The sequence below is a fragment of the Lipotes vexillifer genome, unplaced genomic scaffold (assembly GCF_000442215.2).
Source record: "Lipotes vexillifer unplaced genomic scaffold, Lipotes_vexillifer_v1.1 scaffold443, whole genome shotgun sequence".
Lineage (NCBI taxonomy): Eukaryota > Metazoa > Chordata > Mammalia > Artiodactyla > Lipotidae > Lipotes > Lipotes vexillifer.
In genome coordinates this window covers 2,423,552-2,444,642 of record NW_006779163.1, presented here as the reverse complement: position 1 = coordinate 2,444,642, position 21,091 = coordinate 2,423,552, and the positions used below count along the sequence as shown (strand labels likewise).

The 21,091-nt window shown below is 52.2% G+C and overlaps 1 protein-coding gene and 1 non-coding gene across 3 annotated transcripts in view; one reads left to right on the top strand and one right to left on the bottom strand.

The window, feature by feature from the left end:
• PLCG2 (phospholipase C gamma 2) overlaps positions 1 to 21,091 on the top strand; it is a 148,804-nt gene that overhangs the window by 91,745 nt on the left and 35,968 nt on the right. For both annotated transcript variants that reach the window (XM_007452535.1, XM_007452536.1), the window contains 11 exons: positions 2,734 to 2,835; positions 3,663 to 3,781; positions 5,296 to 5,381; positions 6,549 to 6,669; positions 7,244 to 7,412; positions 10,780 to 10,884; positions 12,437 to 12,526; positions 13,142 to 13,320; positions 14,430 to 14,630; positions 15,508 to 15,627; positions 19,782 to 19,962. In XM_007452535.1, the coding sequence (XP_007452597.1) occupies positions 2,734 to 2,835; positions 3,663 to 3,781; positions 5,296 to 5,381; positions 6,549 to 6,669; positions 7,244 to 7,412; positions 10,780 to 10,884; positions 12,437 to 12,526; positions 13,142 to 13,320; positions 14,430 to 14,630; positions 15,508 to 15,627; positions 19,782 to 19,962 (1,473 nt within the window). The remainder of the gene's footprint in view (positions 1 to 2,733; positions 2,836 to 3,662; positions 3,782 to 5,295; positions 5,382 to 6,548; positions 6,670 to 7,243; positions 7,413 to 10,779; positions 10,885 to 12,436; positions 12,527 to 13,141; positions 13,321 to 14,429; positions 14,631 to 15,507; positions 15,628 to 19,781; positions 19,963 to 21,091) is intronic.
• Positions 11,390 to 11,462, bottom strand: TRNAG-UCC (transfer RNA glycine (anticodon UCC)). The gene has a single exon. It is a non-coding gene; the product is annotated as a tRNA-Gly (tRNA).

Here is a 21,091-nt window from a genome sequence, read left to right as displayed (position 1 = left end):
CTTTCCCTACACCAGCCCGGTGGCTGGGCTGCCCTCAGAGATCAGGGCTGTGGGCCAGGAGCAAGGTACAGGGCGTTAGGATCCCGCGTCCGGGAGTTAGGACGCGGGCAGCCCATGAGCGTGTGTGTGGGTGCGGTGATGGGAACAAGATGTGCTGCCAGGGATGGGGCCCCTGAGCTGTCCGTTTCGTGGACCCGGAATGTCCCAGCTCCAAGCGCTCTGTGGGATGCTGGCATACAGCAGAGTCAGTGACCTAGGACGTTTGTTGGGGGTGGTGGACGCTCATATGTGGAATAACCACTGTAGCACTTGGTGTGCGAATTAGCACAGGTTTTTAGAAAACACATTGGCAATACACAATTAAAATGAAAACTTTGAAAAAAGGCTTATATACTTTGATTAAATAATTGCTCTCCTAGGAACTTATCCTAAAGAAATAATGGCAGCATTTTTAATAGAAGTGAGAACTTGGAACTGATCTGAATTTCCATTCGAGGGCTGGTTAAATGTGCCGCAGTCCAGCCCTGGGAGGCATGGGTGACACTGACTGACCCGGAACTGATGTGCCTGCGTTGGTCTTGGGCTCGTCATTAAGTCGACTTAATTAATGACTGAAGCCTCAGCTTTCTTATTTATATAACTGGGGAATAATATTATATGTCCTGGCTGGGCTTATGTGAGTTCAAAATGAGCCACCATGTGACAAGGTTGAGCACAGAACCTGGTGGGCTGCCCCTGCCCAGTGTTGACGGCCTCACCATGCTTGTTCCTCTCATCGCTACTCTGATCATTTTCATTATTATATTGATAGTTGCCCAACTCAATACCCCACACCAAGTAGATACATTTTTCTACCGCCCCCCCGCCAGACTATTCATATTTTAAACTCCTTTAGGCAGATTTCTTATTTACAGCCAGTGCAGTTCCAGGTTATAGCAGCTAAGTACCCATGTTTTTGTTTTTTAATTAACTAAGTAATTAATTAATTAACTTGGCTGCATTGGGTCTACGTTACTGCACGTGGGCTTTTCTCTCTAGTTGTGGCGAGCAGTGCGTGGGCTTCTCATTGCGGTGGCTTCTCTTGTTGCGGAGCACGGGCTCTAGGTGCGCGAGCTTCAGTAGCTGTGGCATGCGGGTTCAGTAGTTGCAGCTCGCGGGCCCTAGAGTGTGCAGGCTTCAGTAGTTGGGTGCATGGGCTCAGCAGTTGTGGCACGCAGGCTCAGTAGTTGTGGCTCACGGGCTCTAGAGCACAGGCTCAGTAGTTGTGGCGCACAGGCTTAGTTGCTCTGCGGCATGTGGCATCTTCCTGGACCAGGGATCGAACCCATGTCCACTGCTTTGGCAGGTGGATTCTTAACCACTGCGCCACCAGGGAAGTCCAGTACCCATGTTTTTTATGCGAAAGCTTTTTAGGAGAAGGAAGCAGGAAGCTTTTGGCCTTTTGGGGGCGTCTAGGGCTGGCAAGGCATTTGCATTAAGTATCCTACAATTTGAGTTTCATGTTCTGGTCTTCAAGGATTGCATCACTGTTGTATTCAAATGAACTGGATGCTTCCCCAGCTCCCAGCTATTGGGTGTCCTTTATCCAAGTAGATTTGCAAGGATGAACAGCAAGGCTTATTGTTGATTTGCACCCACCTCATTTGTGGCTGCCCTTATGCTTTTCCTTCTTTCAAATGTCCTGATCTGACCCTTCCCATCCAACTGCACATGTCTGGTAGCACATCTGCTTTTATGATTCTTAAAGATAGAGATTTTAGAATATTTGGAACCCAGAAAGCATGAGTCAAAGTTGAATCTATGGGTCAGGTGTCATCCTTTTGTCCATGAATATCTGGGGTTTTAGGGTTTGGAGAGGAAAACAGTAAAGTTACTTTATGTTATATATTCTGTTCCTAAAGGGCTTTCGAAGTGCTGAGACCGTGCAGAAGCTGTTTCTGAGCTGGTTGCGTATCTTTCAGACATTACTGTTGTCTGAGCAGCACATTGCTTCACTGGTCCGGACTGATTCTATATCCGTTTTGCAAAGTTCAGTTTTTTGGAAGCCCAGCTCTCCTGCTTACCAGCTGTGTGAAGTTGGGATCATCATGTGATGTCCTGAGCTTCTGTTTCCTTGTCTGTAAAATGACGATGACAGTGTATGACCTGCAGAGTTTTCTGGACTAAACGAGATGTCATGGGAGGATGACGACTGCTCACACAATGCCGTGATTTGAGCACCTTCTGTGTACCAGGTGCTGTGTTAAGCACAGACCCTTATTTCATCCAGCCCCTCACAGCCTCTGTGCGTAGGTACCATTATTCCCATGTAATGGATGAAGAGGCACAGAAGAGGTGTGTAACTTGCCCAGCATCAGCCAGGCGAGTAACCCCAGGGGTCTGATGTAACTGTGCTCCCCGCCTCCTTGTGATAACACGTATAAAGAACTAGCATAGAGCAGGAGTCGGCAGACTACACCCAGGGGCCAAATCTGGCCCACTGCCTGTTTTTATAAATAAAGTTTTATTTACAAACGCAGCCACAGCTATTTGTGTGCCTGTTGTCTGTGTCTCCTTTTGCACGACAGTAGCAGAATTGAATGGTTGGGGCCCAGAGTCTAAAATGTTTACTCTCTGGTCCTTTAGGGAAAATGTTGGCCATGCACAGGGTAAGGCCTTGATTGCATGTGCATGCAGAATACGTCCATGCAGTTCCTCTATCTGATGATCTCTTGTTCTCTTTATCATTCTAAGGAGCTTTGGGCTCAGGATCTGAACAAAGTCCGTGAGCGGATGACAAAGTTCATTGATGACACGATGAGAGAAACTGCCGAGCCCTTCCTGTTTGTGGATGAGGTAAGTGGGCCCCTCGTCCTGTTGGCATGGCTTTGTGGTTCAAGTGTCTGTCCTCCGAGGTATATTTTCTGGGTCTCTTCCCTCGGAGGGCTTTGCTGTTAGATGCCCCGAGACTGGCTCTCTTAGTCGAGAACTCTTTTTTTTTTTTTTTTCCTTCCAGGCCCTGAAGCATCACAGCCTTTGATTTTTCTCCTCTATTTGATCCTGTAGCCTGGGCAGGATCTTTGCTTTTGTCACTAGAGGGCGTGTGCTGCCAGGGAGTCTCTAACCATTACAAGCAGAGCAAGGAAATTCCAAGGTTTATGGGGCTCTTGCACGATGTGGAAATGGGTGCTTTTGGCCCTGTGTGAGGGGGAACTGGGGAGCTCCAGTCCCATGTACCGTGGTTCCCAGGAAACAGAGTGTTACCCACTGTAACTCAATCTTCTGATTTTTCTTTTTTTTTAAGGGGTCAGGAATTGGGATATGAAATTTCCTGCCTTTTAGATGTTACGATACTGGCATGTTCTGTTTCTCACGTAGGTTCACAAACGTTCGTAATGTTATTATGCCTTAAAACTTATATATGGGCAGCATGTACTCTTGTAGCCTCAAATATTTGAGGATACACATTAAAAAGGTAAATACTGTATAGGTCAATGAAACGTGTGTTGGTACAGCCTATTGCAGACTGAGTTTTCTGCACTGAAAACTTGGGTAACTGAGGTCTGGAGACCATCTGTTGCATATTCATGTACCATCTCCCCGTGTTGACACAGACCCAAAAGAACCCGGCACCACCCGTCCTCAGTGTGATGATCCCCTCTTTGTGTTTGTGACTCTCTTAGTTCCTCACGTACCTGTTTTCCCGGGAGAACAGCATTTGGGACGAGAAGTATGACGTGGTGGATGTGCAGGACATGAACAACCCCTTGTCTCATTACTGGATCTCCTCATCACATAACACGTGAGTTTCACCGCAAGCCTGCAGCGGGTCAGGCGGGTGAAGGGCAATACGGTGGGCGCTCAAGGGCACTGCTCTGGCAAAGCGTGTGGGCAGTGGGCAGAGTGCAGGCCCTCGCTGCTCAGATTGGAATATATGAAAGCTTCTGGAGGGTGGGGGGATGCATCTCTCTTTCCCAGTTGGTTTTGCAATAATAAACCTTTTTCTGTGGCAAGTCGACAAAGCTGGTTGGCACTGTTTGGGCATCTCATTCTTAGTAGTCACAGGAGAGCAACTGAATTAGTCACTGAACTGATATTTACTGAGAGTTTGCCCTGTGCCAGGCCCTGTGCTTGCTGGGTGCTGGGGATACAGCAGTGAAAAGGGCAGGAGCAGTCCCGTCCTCATGAGCTTGGAGGGGAAAAGGCCTCCTTCGTGTCCTCACGATGAGCCGGAGTTGGTGAGAGAACAGGTGGTGAGGCGAGGAGGAGGGTTTCAGACAGAGGAACGGCATGTGCGAAGGTCCAGGGGCAGGAGGAACTGGTGGGGGGGGGGTTCTAGTAGGACTAGAGTGTAGAACCTGGGAGGGTGAGTGGCAGGAGAGTGGAATCGTTGAGGTCAGAGCGAGGGCAGTGGCAGTGGGAGCCGCTGATAGCTTTTAGGCCAGAGAACAACACGCTCAAATGCGTATCTTTGGAAGATTGCCCTGATTGCAAAAAAGAGCAGACGGGAGGGGAGAAATGGATGTTACACTCAAATTCTGATACTCAGTCTGCTTTGTCAGGTGAGGGGGTGGAGGCCTTGGGTCCTGGGCATCCAGAGAGCTGTCGACTGGTACTTTACCAAGTGTCAGTCCAGGCAGGAGTTGGAGAGAAGGCCCTTAAGTTCACCTCCAGGCATTTTGGAAGGTACCTTCCTTTTCCGGGGCAAATTGACTTCATGGTTCTCTCTTCCCCACCATGTCCGTTGGTTTGAGTTTGTGTCTTAGAATGGTCAGTTCTACCAAACCTAGGAAGCAGCTGAGCACCACAGACTCTTAAAGGGGGGATGTGGTCAGGAGCAGAGTGAGAAAAATAGGTATTTTCACGTCAGTTTTGGTGGGCATAGTTCATAGGGTGGTAAGTCCCATCTGCTCTGTGCTTGGCCTGGGGCCCTGGCATCAGAATGATGGCCCATCTCTGCCCTGTTGAGGCTGAGGGCCTAGTGGGCAGCGGTGGGGCAGGGGGGTTGTTAATTTATCATCATACGTCAATCTCCCGCCTGACACCCTTTGACCGAATTCTCCTCGAAAGAACACAACGTTCTCGAGCCCACATTTGGATTGCCAGGATGGTTATATCCTTCACAGCCCACGGTCACGGCCTGAGTCTCATGACTGGCTCTGCCACACGACTGCGTGTGTCTGGCCCGGATCCTAAATGGGGGTCTTTGTAGACAGGGAGAACTCAGGCCTTTGGGAGCTCGGGCTGAGAAGTTCCCCGGGGATGCCCTGAGCTGCAGGCCTGCTCCCACACAGCCGCCCACCTCCTCTCGTCCAGGTACCTCACGGGTGACCAGCTTCGGAGCGAGTCGTCCCCGGAGGCCTATATCCGCTGTCTGCGGATGGGCTGCCGCTGCATTGAGCGTGAGTACCCACTTCACGCTGGTGGCCACGCGGTCGGCGGGCTGAGACTGGCCGTGTTGTTGCTGGATGCTTTGTTTGTTTGGAGGCCCGCGTAGTGGGGATGCACGGGACAGATGGAGGGAGAACCCAGGTGCCCGTAGCATCTGGGGTGAGCCACGCGGCCACCAGCTGGGGACCTTTCCCCAGAAGAGAAGGTGGCCACGACGAGGAGTGGTGTTGAGCCTGGCCAGGCTGGAGCCACAGCACCTTGGGCTCCAGAAAGTGTCCGGATACGGTGGAGGGGCTGGGAGGCCAGTAGCCAGGACGGCCTTACTGTCTTCCTATCCCTCGGCTTCTTTCTGGGCTGCTGTGTTCGAGGCAGCAGACACCCCGCGTGCTTTAGCAACGGCCCTGCCACGGCTGCCCTGACTCTTCTGTCCCCAGTTGCGCACAGCCACCCTGGCAGAGGTGATTCCAGGCCCCGGACGTGGCCGGAGACCGGTGCTTCCTCCTGTCCCCCCACCCTTCGCCCCCGGCCCGACTCAGCGCCAGAGGCTCATGGCTGTACTGGGCTGAGGAGAGGCACAAACCGCTGATGTAGGCTCCAGTTTTATCAAAAGCATCCATCACGGTATCAGACCTTAATGGCAGTTATTCCTACAGAGTGTTGCTTAATTTATGCCTTTTTCCCCCCTTAGGAAAAAGCAAATGTGAAAAAATCAAGTTTGAAACTGTCAGCTCCTATTCCTATTTTGGGGGGTCAGAAATATAGGGGATGCTCACCTTCTGCATAACCTAGTTCGGTCTGAATATTTTACCATGAATCTTTAAAAATAAATTTCCCATTGCTCTGTATTCTTTCCGCTGGCAGAAGAAGCAGGCCAAGGTTTAGACAAGTCAAATCAGAATATAAAACACATGATAAGTCTCTTGTTAAGAAAGAAACGTTTCGTTTCTTTTGGACAGCGGGACCTTTAATTAGACGACCAAAATCTTCCTGTAACCGCATAGGTAACACGTGTCCTTGCCTCATGTTGGTGGCCCCTGAGGGTGATACCGGTCCTGGCCCCGGGGTCCTGAGCCAGTGCGGGGGCCAGGGCTGGTGGCGCGGTCGTCACCCGGGCAGCGTGGCCGCCCTCAGTGGACTAGGGAGGCGCGGGTGCTGAGGCTGCACGTCTCTGCCCTTAGTGGACTGCTGGGACGGGCCCGACGGGAAGCCCATCATCTACCACGGCTGGACACGGACCACCAAGATCAAGTTTGATGACGTCGTGCAGGCCATCAAAGACCATGCCTTTGTCACCTCGAGGTCGGTTGGCTGATTTCCTTCCTGGTGGTTCACCTTTAAGGGGAAGGCAGCTAGGGTTGGGTGGACGGACACACACACAAACATACCCCCCCTGCAGACACACCCCACATGGATACACACACACACTCAGAGACACCCTCCCACAGACACGGGCAGTCCCCCCACGGATGGGCGCCGACGCCCCCTTCCCCCCAGCGCACGCACACGTACACGTACATTCACGCACATCCCACACAGATGCTCACGTGCAGAGGCACCGCCCGCATAGGACACCCCTGGAACACAAAGACACACAGACACCCCCTCCGCAGACACACGATCAGACGTATACTCTCCACGTACAGACACACGTGTACAGCCCACACAGCGACACAGATACCCCCCCGCACACACACAGCCCACCCCGGGCTCCATCCTGGCCAAAGTCACTGCCGAGAAGCCCCAGCTGAGTGCTGGCGTGCCCCTAGGCCGAGCGCACAGGGCACGCCCTGGTCCCGGAGGCCGCGCCGGGCAGCCCTGCGTGGGCGGCCCCGTCCCGCTTGCTGAGCGCCCCTCCCCGCCCGCCCGCCCGCAGCTTCCCCGTGATCCTGTCCATCGAGGAGCACTGCTGCGTGCAGCAGCAGCGCCACATGGCCAGGGTGTTCAAGGAGGCGTTCGGCGACCTGCTGCTGACCAAGCCCACGGAGGCCAGCGCCGACCAGCTGCCGTCGCCCAGCCAGCTGCGGGGGAAGATCATCATCAAGGTAGCGGCCCGGGGCTGCCGCTCACGCGGGGAGAGCCGGCGGCTCGGGGCCCGGGCTCCCCGTTCTCCTCGCTGACCTCGCGCCTGCCCCGGGCCGGGTCGCTTCACCTGCCGCCGCCTCTGCGTCCTCGCGGTCTGGGGCTTCACCGCAGAACCCGCGTCGTCCGTGTGCCGCGAGCGTAACGCGGAAGGCCGTGTGCGGAGCGCTAGGAACTGCCCCGTCCCACAGCAGGTGCCCCAGAAGTGTTCACTCACTCCCGTGCGTTTGTTTTGGCCCGTCCTGACCACGTCCCGCTCTGCGCCAGGCCCTCGTGAGGAGCTGGGGCTGTTCCAGCGGCCCAGGCTCTGTTCTCGCGTGGCGGGTGGGCTGGAAGTGAACAGTTGCCCCAGAGGGCTGCGTGCACTAGGGGCGACGGGTGGCTGTGGGGAAGGATGAGTGACGGCTGTACCACGGATGCCAGCAGGGGTGACGTTTGGGCACGTGTATTACTAAGGTCAAGAGGCCGGATGGACCGTGGCTTCAGTCGTGTAAGTTCAGTACTCGATGTGCGGGAGAGCATTCTAGGAGCTCTGAGCTCTGGTCCGCGGGGCTGCCGAGGACTCAGGTTCTCCTCTTGGTCTGCGGTCTCCCGGGGAAGGGGTTTCAGATGGGGCTCTGCAGACCCCCAGAGAGTCCACAGATAAAACTTGTGAGGTGGTGGCATGTGAACTTTGGGCAAAAATGGTGCCTCTTGATTAACATGTAGGTAAAACTTAACATTTCCTTCCGTTATGAGTATTGGCAACAAGCCGCTTGAGGCTTTGTCACCAGCAGAAATCATGGATAATTTCATATCACTTCTACACCTGTTGCCAGTATCTCAAGATAACGTGTGCTCGTCACTCCTTCAAAATCATGATGGTCATTAGACCTGCCTGTAGATCTTTTGGAAGATGTTAGTAAAGAAATACATGTATCAGTATATTGCAAGTATTTTTTATTTACTTGGTAGCCGTATTTCGATATAATTGGTTTTTCTTTTCATTTTATGCATTATAAACATTATTCCGAGAAAGGCATCCGTAGTCTTACCCCAGACTTCAGAGGGGGTCCATGGCACAGAACTGGCGAAGGCTCTGCCCTGGGGGGCACTGTCCTTGTGTGTGGTCCATGCTGGGTTGCACGGCACATCGAGCTCCAGCTCGTAGGAACGGGAATGTGAGGGGTCCAGGGCGAGTGATTCCTGGTAAGCAGGTGGGACATCAGTTGGACAGTCCTGGGCTGTTGTGTCCAGTGCGTGAGAACTTAGTCACATGACCGCACCATCTGCAGGGGCTGACTCTAGCTGGGCAGCCATCGGTGGAAGGAGCGGCGTGGATTTCAGTGACAGCTGGCAGGTTCGCAGGAAGGACAGACAGGGATTTACCAGGCAGAGAAGGGAGAAGGCCCTTCGGCTTTGGGGATGACATCCACGAAGGTGGGGTAGTGTGAACGCGTGGTATGTTCCCCGGATTGTCACTGGACCACTAAGATGCATTGGGGATATTTCCTACGTGCCAGGAGGTCACGGTCTTGTAGGGAGACAAACCGCTTGACAGAGAAACACCAACTGGCGAGGGGGCTTTGGCTGAGGCCCATCCAGAGAGGAGGAGGCTGGTGCCCTCAGGGGTCAAAGCACCAGCATATCTGGAGGAATTGGCTAAGATCCTGGGGCAGGTTTCCGCTGAGACGCTCAGGGAAGCTTCTAGCGTGAGGAAGGCAGGATGAGAGGCAGAGGGGGCTTGGCCGGGCGGGGGAGGCGTCCAGGGCTGCTCAGGTGTGGCAGTCAGTCTTCAGGGAACCTCGTTGCCTCTCTCTGTTCCCAGCTGCCCCGTGGCTTCCCTCCGTTTCTGCTAGAACAGCTCTCTGCGTGTCCCCAGGGATTTCCCAGCGCTTGTTTTAGGGTGTGAAGACTCCTTCCAGAGCTCCCACTGCCCCACCTGTGGTAGCTCTTGGTTCAGCCCTTTCAGTTTCAGGGAAAAGGGGTGGAAGTAGCATTTGTGACGTGATCACTGGGTGCCACACGCTGGGCTGGGCACGGTCGTCAGTGTTACTCAGTCTCATGGCAGCCCTGCAGGACCGATAATCCTGGGCCCCCAGCCCACCTGACAGGTGAGGACCCTGAGGTCTAGAGGTTGACTCAGCTGAGGTTACACAGTTAGTTCCTTCCAAAGATGGAACAAAATGGAACATTTCTGTCATGCTGCACTATTTACAGGTATCCTGCACGCTCACTGCCTTACGGGACAGGGGGGCTGTGTTTACCCCCATTTAAAAAATATATTTATTTATTTATTTGGCTGCGCTGGGTTTTCGTTGCGGCATGCGGGACCTTTAGTTGCGGCATGCGGGACCTTTAGTTGCGGCATGCGGGCTCTTTATTCGCAGCACGTGAACTCTTAGCTGTGGCGTGTGGGATCTAGCTCCCTGACCAGGGATCGAACCCAGGTCCCCTGCATTGGGAGTGCGGAGTCTTAGCCACTGGGCCACCGGGGAAGTCCCTGTTACCCCCATTTTACAGGGGAAGTTACTGAGACAGATTGTCATGCAGCCAAGGCCACACAGCGAGGAAGGTGATAGGCCCTGAATTCAAGCCCGGGTCTGACTCCCAATCCTGAGCTCCCTCCACCAGGTCACCACAACTGGGACTTATCAAGGCTAGTCCACGTGGGCGGTCAGTGAACTCGCCCAGGTGGACGTTGTCGTAATCATCCTCTTAGGCTTGCAGATGAGACATGAGAGGTTCAGAGAGGTGCGGCCACCTGCTCAGGGTCACACAGCCGATAAAGCAGCAGCAGTGCTGTTTGCACCCAGGTCTTCTAAATCTACATCCCCAGTGTGCCTTCCACTGCCCTGCACAGCCTGTGCCCACGGGCTGGCTGTGATCTTGCCTCGCCCTCTGTGTGCTGGAGAATGCGGGCGCATCATTGATTCACTGAATATTTATCGAGCACTATCTGCTAACCTAGCACAGGAGGTTCAACAGGGAACAAAACGAAGTCCCTGCCCTCATGGGGCTTATAATCTAGCAGGGAAGACAGACAGAAGACAGATAGATACATAGATACCCTTAGGCTAAAGAGCGTGAAGATGAACTACCAGGGGCTAGAGAGTGACAGGGGTGGGAAGGGCAGTGTGGGCCATTTTTAGGGAAGCTCCTCTGAGGAGGTGACGCCGAGCACAGAGCGCAGTGTGGTGAGAGAGAAGCCAGGCAGAGAGAACAGACAGTGCAAAGGCCCTGAGGTGGGACGATCCGGTGGATGCTTGGCTGATGTGGATGAATGTTTGCTGGCTCACAGATCCTAACCTGGGTCTTAGGGAGACAGGCTTTGTGTATTTTTCCCCTCAGCATAAGAAGCTGGGCCCCCGAGGTGACGTGGATGTCAACGTGGAGGACAAGAAAGATGAGCACAGGCAGCAGGGTGAACTGTACATGTGGGATTCCATCGACCAGGTGCGTCTTCTCGCGCCCCTTCTCAGAGCCCTGAATGTGTTACGGCCTGCTGGAGAGCTCCGGGAGGATTCCTATCTTACTCCCACTTTGTGCCAAGTGAATTTGTCACTTTAAGGAAACTGTTCTTCTTTTGCATTATTAGTGTTTTGTTTTGAAGTAGGTTTTATATTCAGTGTAACATTTCCTCTAGATTCTCACACACACGCAAGCACAGAGAGTTCTCATGCGTGCTTCACCCAGTCTCTGCAAATAGTAACATCCTCTGTAACCAGAGTATAATTATCTTAACAAGGAATTGAACGTTGGGCACAATACTACCAACTAATTTGTGGACCTTATTCCAGTTTGTCCACTAATGTCCTTTTTCTGACCCAGGATGCAATCTAGGATGTGATAATGCAGTAGGTTGTCCTAACCCCTTAGTGTCCCCCAATCTGAGGCAGTTCCACTGGAAACATTATTACTGTTATTTTTGGCCGAGCCACGTGGCTTGCAGGATCTTAGTTCCCCTGACCAGGGATCCAACCCGGGACCCCTGCAGTGGAAGCACAGAGTCCTAACCACTGGACCACCAGGGGAGTCCCAAGGAAACATTATTTTTTGATGGGAATGAGGCATTTTGAATGTTAATGCCACTTCTCATATCCCATAACCTAACATGGCAATCCATTTGAGTAGGTATTGATCAATTCATAGATTCACTGATTGGAGTGTATTTGATTTACAATGGTGTGTTAGTTTCAGGTGTACAGCAAAGTGATTCAGTTATATATATGTATGTATTTCAGATTATTTTCCATTATAGGTTATTACAAGATACTGAATATAGTTCCCTGTGCTATACAGTAGGTCCTGTTGCTTATCTATTTTATGTATAGTAGTTTGTATCTGTTAATCCCATATTCCTAATGTATTCCTCCCCACAACGTTCCCGTTTGGTAAAACCCTAAGTTTGTTTTCTGTCTGTGAGTCTGCTTCTGTTTTGTGTAGAGGGTCATTTGCATTATTTTTTAGATTCTACATATTAAGTGGTATCATATTATGTTTGTCTTTCTGCATTTGAGTATGTTTTTACATGTCTATTCTTATATTCTAGGAATAAAAATTAAAAATGGTTGAAATTTAAATAAAGAATTAAGTCACATTTAAATGTTGAAGAAAGGGTCTCTAGACAGGCTGGCTGAGAAATCCTGCAAGTCTTAAAAAATGGGTGAAATAGAAAAAGACAGTCATGAGGACACACACACAGAAAACAATCCCGTCATTCGTAAAAGGCTTCAGATTAAAGGAATACGGTATTACGTTGTGTCTACCCTTAGACACACTGAATAAAGAAGTCCTGAAAATGCCAGAAGAACCCCAGAATAAATAGATGTTTTAAAAGAAGTGTCTCACAGCGGATCGAATTCTGTGAAACCGCCATAAATGGCTACAAGAGTGGGAAAGGCGAGTCCCCAGTGAATGCTGGGGTGATGCCAGGCAGGGGCCTTGGGCCTCAGAGTTGATGGAGCAGAGACTTTGGGGAAGCCTTAACGCTGGTTTTACTTTGTAGAAATGGACTCGGCACTACTGTGCCATTGCTGATGCCAAGCTGTCCTTCAGCGATGACATTGAACAGACTATGGAAGATGAACAGCCCCCGGTAGGTGGAGACCTCCTGTAATGCTCCTCTCATCCTGTGGCCGGCAGGCCTGGACATGCTCAGTCCAGGGAGCTGCGTCTTTGGGTACCAAGGCTTGCCTGGCTCTTCTCGGATTGGCTGGCTGGCCCACGTGCTTAGCCAGTGAGGTTCAGGTGTCTTTCCTGCTCTCTGAAAGGCGTGCTTGGCCTGTGCTCCCTGGAGAGGATGGGGACATTTGGATGTTCTGTCCAGCCTTATCCGCTAGCCTGTTCCTGGCTCTCCTGCCCTCTCCCCCTGGGCTGCTGGTCATCCTTGGTACTGTCTCTTGAGTGCAGCCCCCACGGTATTATGGCTCTCAGGCTTCCTGTACAGTAGAGTTGAGAGCTGTACTGGGGACCCCTTATCCCAGGACTCAGAACTCCAGGAGGCCACCACAGATGGGGAGGTGTCAGGAGTGGGTGGCTGGGGGGTGGGGAGGGCAGCGGAGGCTGGCTTCCCGGACCTCTCGGGGTAGAGGCGAGCTGAGGCCGTTTGTGGTCTGTTATCCAGTCCAGTCTGTTATTCAGGAATCAGCCTGCACAGAGGGACCAGTCTGATGATACTGGGGGTCTGGCCCCTCCTCTCTTTGCGGCCCAGGATATATTAGCCCCCACGGAGCTGCATTTTGGGGAGAAGTGGTTCCACAAGAAGGTAGAGAAGAGGACAAGCGCCGAGAAGCTCCTGCAGGAATACTGCGCCGAGACGGGGGGCAAGGATGGGACCTTCTTGGTGCGGGAGAGCGAGACGTACCCCAATGACTACACCCTGTCCTTCTGGTAATGGCCGTCTTCCCCGGGGCACGCGCCGTCTCCTCGCAGCTGGTGGGGCGGGGCGGGGCGCCGTGAGGCAGGTGGTGCCAGCTCAGGCCAGACTTGGGTGGGGCTGGGCTGGAAACCCAGACTTGTGAGCTGTGTGGGGCAAGACTTGGGTGAGGGCCCCCAAACTTAGACAACAAGATTAGCGATGTTTCAGTGCAGTATTTAATACTGTAAAGTGGCCTTACGGAACTGTGGGTGAGGCTGTAGTGAGCTTGCTCATTCACTCACTCACTCAGTCATCTGTGCATGAATTCATCAAAAGATATTTATTTATTGGGTACTTGCTCTGTGCTAGGCACAGTGACTTAGCAGTGACACACAGACAGGGTCCTTGTCCTGATGGAGATTAGAGTTTCAGGAGGGAGATGAACAGTGGAAAAGGGACCAGGCAAATGGTACATAATTCTCGTTGTGACATGTGCAGTGGGAAAAGTGCAAGACGTCATGAAAGTCTGTAAGAGAGGGGTCTAGTGTGATGTTGGGAGAATCATCCAGGAAGACTTCCTGAAAGAAGTGGTGTTTAAATTGAGACCTGAAGGATAAAAGTTCTAATATTAACAACATACAGATAATCGCGACAGCTAACGCCTGTAAGATGCTTACCACGTACCAGGCAGCGTTCCGAGCGCATTCTGTGTGTGATCTCGTTTCATCCTCAGGACATCTCTGTGAGGAGGATGCTATCATTGTCCTTGTTGGACCACTAGGGTAATAATAGGGAGGCTCAGAGAGGACAGGTCACTTGTTCGCGGTCACTTCGCTCCTCAGTGGCAGAGTCAGGATTGGAAGCTAGGCTTTCCGGCTCCAGAGGAACAGTTGCGTAGGTGAAAGGGGACGGCGGGTAGAGGAAGTAGGTAGGATGGTCTGGAGTCCAGCCCCAAGGATCAACTTGTGTGAAAGCGCTGGGCCGGTGCTAAGAGCAGATGGAGGCTTGTGTGGCCGCACGCAGCGTCCACCCCTGGGGGCCCCGGCTGCAGCTCTGGCCCACCCTGTGCTCTCTGCCGCGCCGGCTGCGGGAAGGGCCAGCCGGCCGGGCCTGGGCTCTGACGTGGTCCCTCTCCCGGCAGGCGGTCGGGCCGCGTCCAGCACTGCCGGATCCGCTCCACCATGGAGGGCGGGACCCTGAAGTATTACCTGACTGACAACCTCATGTTCACCAGCATCTACGCCCTCATCCAGCACTACAGCGAGACGTACCTGCGCTGTGCCGAGTTCGAGCTCCGGCTCACCGACCCAGTTCCGAACCCCAGCCCGCACGAGTCGAAGCCGTACGTGTGCCCTGTGCTCTGGGGGCGCGACTGCGTTCACGGATCAGAAACACCAGCCTGGAGGGTGTGCTGGGGCCCAGATTCCCACGGGGCGCCTCACCCGGGCCCACCGGGGTCTCTTGCAGTTCCCCAGGGCGGCTGCTGTCCAGTTACCTATGGCCTGTTTCTCTCTCCTCTCCCTGTTCCTCTGCTTTCCTTGCTTCTCCTTTATCTTCGTGGTCCTAAGGTCTTGAGCGTTGATTTTCAGAGATAACTTTGGCCCGGTGTTACTGTTTTCTGTCCAAGCTCATTCCTTTTGGTCTGAAAGCGAAAAAAATAATCGTAAAGTGAGTATCAGTTAGGCCTTGCAAAGGGTTAACTAGTTGTGAAAAGAAAAGAGTAATTTTTAAGCAGGAGGCTGCTCAAACGCACATTTCACAGGAGGCCATACAGCTGTGACACCTTTATTGTTTACTTTTCTTGTCCGCATTCAAATGGATTGCCGTAAAATTTGCTGTTTCACATCTTTAAAAACAACCCCAAACCCTATGCCCTATCTTTTCTGCCTCTGCTGTTCTGAGACACCGTGGTGACTGTGCCACCCTCTGATGCTTGGGTCGGGGTTGGGGGGGGTCGGGGTGGGTAGAGATGTAAGTTGATTTATTCGCTTATGCTCCAAGCAGACCCGCGACATGAACGCTTCACCCAGACTGTGTCTGGGTGATCTTTTTAAAAACTGCTGTCTTCAGAGGTGATTTCGGATGCGGAGGCCCACTGTGTAATTTCCGCGGTGGGTTCCAGGGCCGTGTCTCAGGCATCCCGGGAACCCACCGTTCCCTCCTCTGCTGCCAGTCTCAACGGCCTCTCCCTTGGCCATTTTCCCGGCCCTGTGCTGCAGGTGGTACTATGACGGGCTGAGCCGTGGAGAAGCGGAGGACATGCTGATGAGGGTTCCCCGGGATGGGGCCTTCCTGATCCGGAAGCGGGAAGGTACTGACTCCTACGCCATCACCTTCAGGTAGGTGCACGGGCTGGAGCCCACTGTGTGCTCTGCAGAGACGGCTTGGGAAGGGCAGGTGTGGAGAACAAAGGGGGAACTGCAGGTGGAGGCTGAGCTCTGTGTCCTCTGCCCAGGGTGTCAACCACGACGATGGCGATAGTAAAGAGCGAGAGCAGACTACGCTGATGTGTGCTTTAGGTGTGCTGGGCACTGGTCTGTATTCTCAAGAGCATTGTGTTTTATGTTAATTCATCTCATCTTCCAACAAATCTGTGGGGTCAGCATGACCGTGATCCCTCCTTTTCAGAGGAGGAAACTGAGGCACAGGGAGATTAAATAACCTGCTTGAAACATGCAGTCTGTGAGTGGTGGAGCTGGAATTCGAACCCAGGCAGCCCCGGCAACCCAGATGGGTGGGTGATGTTGTAGATCTTGTTTCCTCCCATCCACAGCTGACACCCCACTGCCAGTGGTTGTGTGGACCAACCATTTCTAGGACTGTGGTTCTCTATGTTAATTCTACCCCAAGATGCCCAATTCCTCCAGTTTCTACCAAAAGCAGTGTGAGGGAGGTTCAGACCCAGTTCGTCACACTTTCCTTCCATCTCCCCATTTGCAGGGTTTGCCTGCGTATTCTCGATGACGGTAATAGAATGCTGGCTACCAGATACTGAGTTCCTAACTGACGTTTGGGACACTGGGCTGCCTTCAAGGCCTCAACTGTTCGAGGCCATCACTGTAGCCCATGAGGGGTAGATCCAGTTATTACAAGTAAGGAAATGGAGGCCCAGAGAGGTTAACTGACCTGTCTAAAGCCACACAGCCTCATCCTAGGCTGAGTCAGGGTTTCAGACTCAGGCCTGTCCTCCTCCAAAGCCTGCGTGCTTTACTGTGAGGTCTAAGCAAGAGGCTTGTGGGCCAAATTGGGCCTCTGGGTGTTTTGCTCAGCCTGCATGGTGATGTTAAAAACTGAGAAGTTTTACCTGGAAATTCAGATTGCTTCTCATGAAAAAGGGAAGGAGTTGGAAGCTCTGGGCCCACAGTTCCCCGTGGTGAAGGTGGTTACCGGCTGCACAGTCGGGGCCCTGGTGTGCCAGGCTGCTCCTGTCCTCCCTTTCCTGATGCCCTCACCCATCCCCCTTGGCTACTGTTCCAGTCTGCCCCCCATTTCCCCTGAGCTGCCTTCTTGGGGGTGGTGGTGATGGTCATTATCACTGCTGTTTACTGAGAACCTACCGTGTGCCAGCTCCATCCAGCGTGGCTCTTTTGTGCTTTGCGCTGCCAACAGAGGGGTGTCTTTGCTCTTTTCCCCCAAACTCTCTGTGGTGCCTGCTACCCCCGGATGGGAGTTGGATGTGTCTAATTGAACCTGTGCTGTACCAGGCACTGGGCTGGGTGTTGGGGGCCGCATTGTGCTATAGTCTGTCGTCAGTCAGGATGCTTCTGGGTGCAAGGGACAGAAACCAAACTCTGTGGCTGAAATAAAAAAGGTGGGGATTTAGTGGTTACAGGCTGAGAGGCTCAAGAGGTGAAACTGGCCTCCAACACACTCGGATACCAGTGGTATCCGAGTGGTCTGTGACCCTCAGGAGTGGTCTGTGACCCTCAGGAGACTAGCTCTGAGCATCTCGGTGTTACACTCCATTGGCTTTGTTCTCACTTTACCTTGAGGTGCCAGGACAGTGTCCACAGAGAGGATGAGTCCTGTGAGGTACTCCCACTGGCCCCTCCTTGAGCCCGGTAACTTGATTCTGATTGGGCACCTTCAAGCTGGCGATGAGGTTGGGGTCACTGGAAGTGCGCGGATGAAGCGGGGGGCTCCCAGAGTGATACTCAGCATATATACATCCACCGTGTTCTGCTTGCGCATCTGTCCTCACCATGAGATTGGAGGCACCCTGAGAGCTGGAGGTTTTCTTTTTTAGGAATCAATAAATGTTTGATAAGCACCTGTTCTGTGTCAGGTCTAGAAATTCAGGAGTGATAAAAACAGCCCAGCCCTTGCTCTCATGAGGCCAGTGGTCTGGTGGGGATGAGAGGTGTCATCACAGGACTTAAAAGTGACTCCCCTTCTTCCTTCCTCCCTCCCCCCACATATTTGTGGGGGTGTTTCTTCTGTACCAGGCGCCGTTCTAGGCCCTGGGAACATATACTGACCTTCTGTATAGATTTCCACAGGCGGGAAGTGTCTGCTTTCAGATCCACGCAAAGAGAAGAGGTCGTTGTCTGGGCGTGAGTGGTGGGAGGCGCCCCTCCGTGGGATGAGGGGGCTTCATCGCGAAGCTAAGCCCTCAGGCGTTAGTGTTCACTGGCTCGTAGCAGCACACTCCGGGAGGCTCATGCTCCAGCCCTGTTCTCCCCTTTTGATTGTTCTGTCTCCCAGGGAAGTTTTGGCTTGGCTGTGTATATTTTCCCAACCATCCATTTCTTTAGTTTCTTCTGGGTGCCAGACACATTGCAAAGGGCTTACCCTGGGTTACCTAACGGACAGCGGTCCTGACACTCACCTTGAGACAGAAGTTGTGCATCCCCAGATCTGTGGATGATGAAACTGAGGCTCAGGGAGGTTACCTGGGGAAGGAGCCAGAACCTGACTGATGCTCTTAACCTCAGTACCCCAGAGCCTCCCTGCCCTGTGGAGCTTTTGTATAAAGTTTTAAAGTTAATTTTTCACTACGTTAAGTGTGTTAGCCTTATAAAAAATTAAGATACTGCAGTGAAAGCTAAAGCCCCCTATGGTCTTTGCCATCTCAATCTTTGTTTTGGTAGAAAGCACAGTTTTGTAACTGGTGTCTCCATCAAGACTCAAAAAAATTTTTTTACATACATATGTATGTACCTGTGGAAAATATATAGCGCCATTCTGTTAGTGGTATTTTGTTCCATTAAAAAAAAAATACAAATAGGATCATACTATAGTTTCATTCTGCAACTTGTTTTATTTACTCAGCAGTATTTCTTTTCTTTTCTTTTTTTATTTTATTTTATTATTATTATTTTTTTTTTTTGCGGTACGCGGGCCTCTCACTGTTGCAGCCTCTCCCGTTGCGGAGCACAGGCTCCGGACGCGCAGGCTCAGCGGCCACGGCTCACGGGCCCAGGCGCTCCGCGGCATGTGGGATCTTCCCGGACCTGGGCGCGAACCCGCGTCCCCTGCATCGGCAGGTGGACCCCCAACCACTGCGCCACCAGGGAAGCCCTCTTTTCTTTTTTAAAATAAATATTTAATAAACTATCACTGCACGTAAGCTACTGAATAAGTAGTCTCCTTAGCATTTTTTTTTTTTAATAGGAGTTTTGGAAGAAATGGCTTCACGGGATGTATTTTTTAAAACAGTAAAAAATGTCTGTTAAGGTGCAAAAGTTTTAAAAGATAAAGTCGTTTGAGCACAGTAACTACTTCTGTTGCAGTTTTCAAGATGCTCTCGGCTGTAAAGTTAGGGTCAAACTTACTTTCACAGATATTTCTATTCTTGCTGATAAAAGCTAGTAAGACTGAGGACTCTATTCTCTTTTGGATTTTTTTCTGCCTCTTGTTTCAAATAGGTGAGGAAATAAAAGATTTGTTTCCCCTTTTGGAAAAAAAATTCCATTTGTGCACTAGTTGGACCACTAAAGATAAGATTTAAGGATTTGGGCATCAAGTCCCAGAGTTCTCGAGTAGAGATGGGCTAATGTTTTCTATAAAGGATCAAAGGATAAATATTTTAGGCCTTGCAGGCCAGACGGTCTCTGTTGCAACTGCTCAGCTCTGCCGTTGCAGAGTGAAAGCAGCCACAGGCAGTACATAAACAGATGAACATGGCTGTGCGTCAATAAAACTTTATTTACAAAAACAGGAGAGGGGGGTGGATTTAATCTGTGGGCCATAGTTTGCTGGCCCTGATCTGGACACTGGGGTGTTCTGTAGTCAAGTCCTGTAGTTGGGGAGGAAGGAAAGGGCCAGAGGAGCGATAGCTGTTGAGTCACTCTGAAGTGTTTCTTCTGAGCTACCGGTTGGTTCTTCTGTATCTGTTTTGCAAAGACCTGCATCACTGTATTCCGTGGGAGGGCTGTGTGCTCTTCATTTATTTGGTCCCCTAGGACGGATGACTAGGTTGTTTCTAATCGGTGGGCTTATATGGCCACCATCTGGCTGCCAGGATGTCAGCACCGTGTGGGTCTCCCCCCAGGGCCAGGGGCAAGGTGAAACACTGTCGCATCAACCGGGACGGCCGGCACTTCGTGCTGGGCACCTCCGCCTACTTTGAGAGCCTCGTGGAGCTGGTCAGCTACTACGAGAAGCACGCACTCTACCGGAAGATGAAACTGCGCTACCCCGTGACCCCCGAGCTCCTGGAGCGCTACAATATGGTAGGTGGTTGACTCACTCGAGATTGGGTGGAATATCTTGTCTGAGGTTACAATTCATCTGTTGGTTCATCCAGCAAACCTTTCTGGAGCACTTAGGTGTGTCCCACATGGCTCTATGTCCAACAGCGTGGTACAGTCTAGTGCAGGGGAGACAGACAACAAATGAAATTTAAAAAATATACAGAGCATGTATCAGCTGGTGGGTGATAAGGGCTATGGAGAAAAACACACTGAGCAGGTGGATAAGTGGATAGAGTGATGGGGAAGGGGCTGCACTTCTCAAGGGTGCTCGGGAAGATCTCGCTGACAAGGAGACATGTGGGCAGACGCAGGAGGTGGAGGAGGGAGCCCGCAACTATGAGGAAGAAGAAAGAACAGCCAGTGCAAAGGTCCTGAGGTGAGAGCGTGCCTGAAGGCACAGAAAGGAAGCTGCTGTGGCTGGTGAGTGAGCCAGGGCGGGGGCAGAACTAGGTAAGGATAGAACTGCGTGGTGTAGGGCCACTGTGAGACATGGCCTTTTTAATTCTGAGCCGTTGGCAGGGTTCTGAGCAGAGAAGACAGCCGATCTGATTACCATGTCTCAGTTCCTATCAGACAGAGTCATTAACTTACTGGAAAGAGATTTACTGTGCACCAACCATGTGCCAGGAACTGTTCTAGATACCGGGAGCATGGTGGAACACCATCGGCCGCTGGGAAATTTGGGCTCTAGAAAAGGGAGCTGGGTGACACACACGCACCGTGCAGGGTGAGGTACAGTGGAGAAGAGAAAACAGGACGGTGTGCTAAGGGATGGGGCACTGCGTTAGGCTGGGGCCACAGAGGTGGGAGTAGGCCTCCTGCAGAGGGTGAGAAGGGAGCCCAGGGAGCAGACTGGCCGGGAAGCTGTGCAGGAGGCCAGTTGCGGGGGCGGGGGAGCAGGCGTGCACAAGGTGGAAATGTGGCTGGTGGGGCTAAAGGCCAGTGAGAGAGGCAGAGGGACGGCAGGAGGGATCTTCGGTGTGTGCTGGTGGAGGTTTACCCACCTCTCTGTGAAACGAAGCCCTGGTTTGTGGCATCTGCCAATTTCTGCGGTGTAAATACTCCCACGGTGGCCAGCGTCAAGCTGGTGACGTTGAGCGGCGGTCAG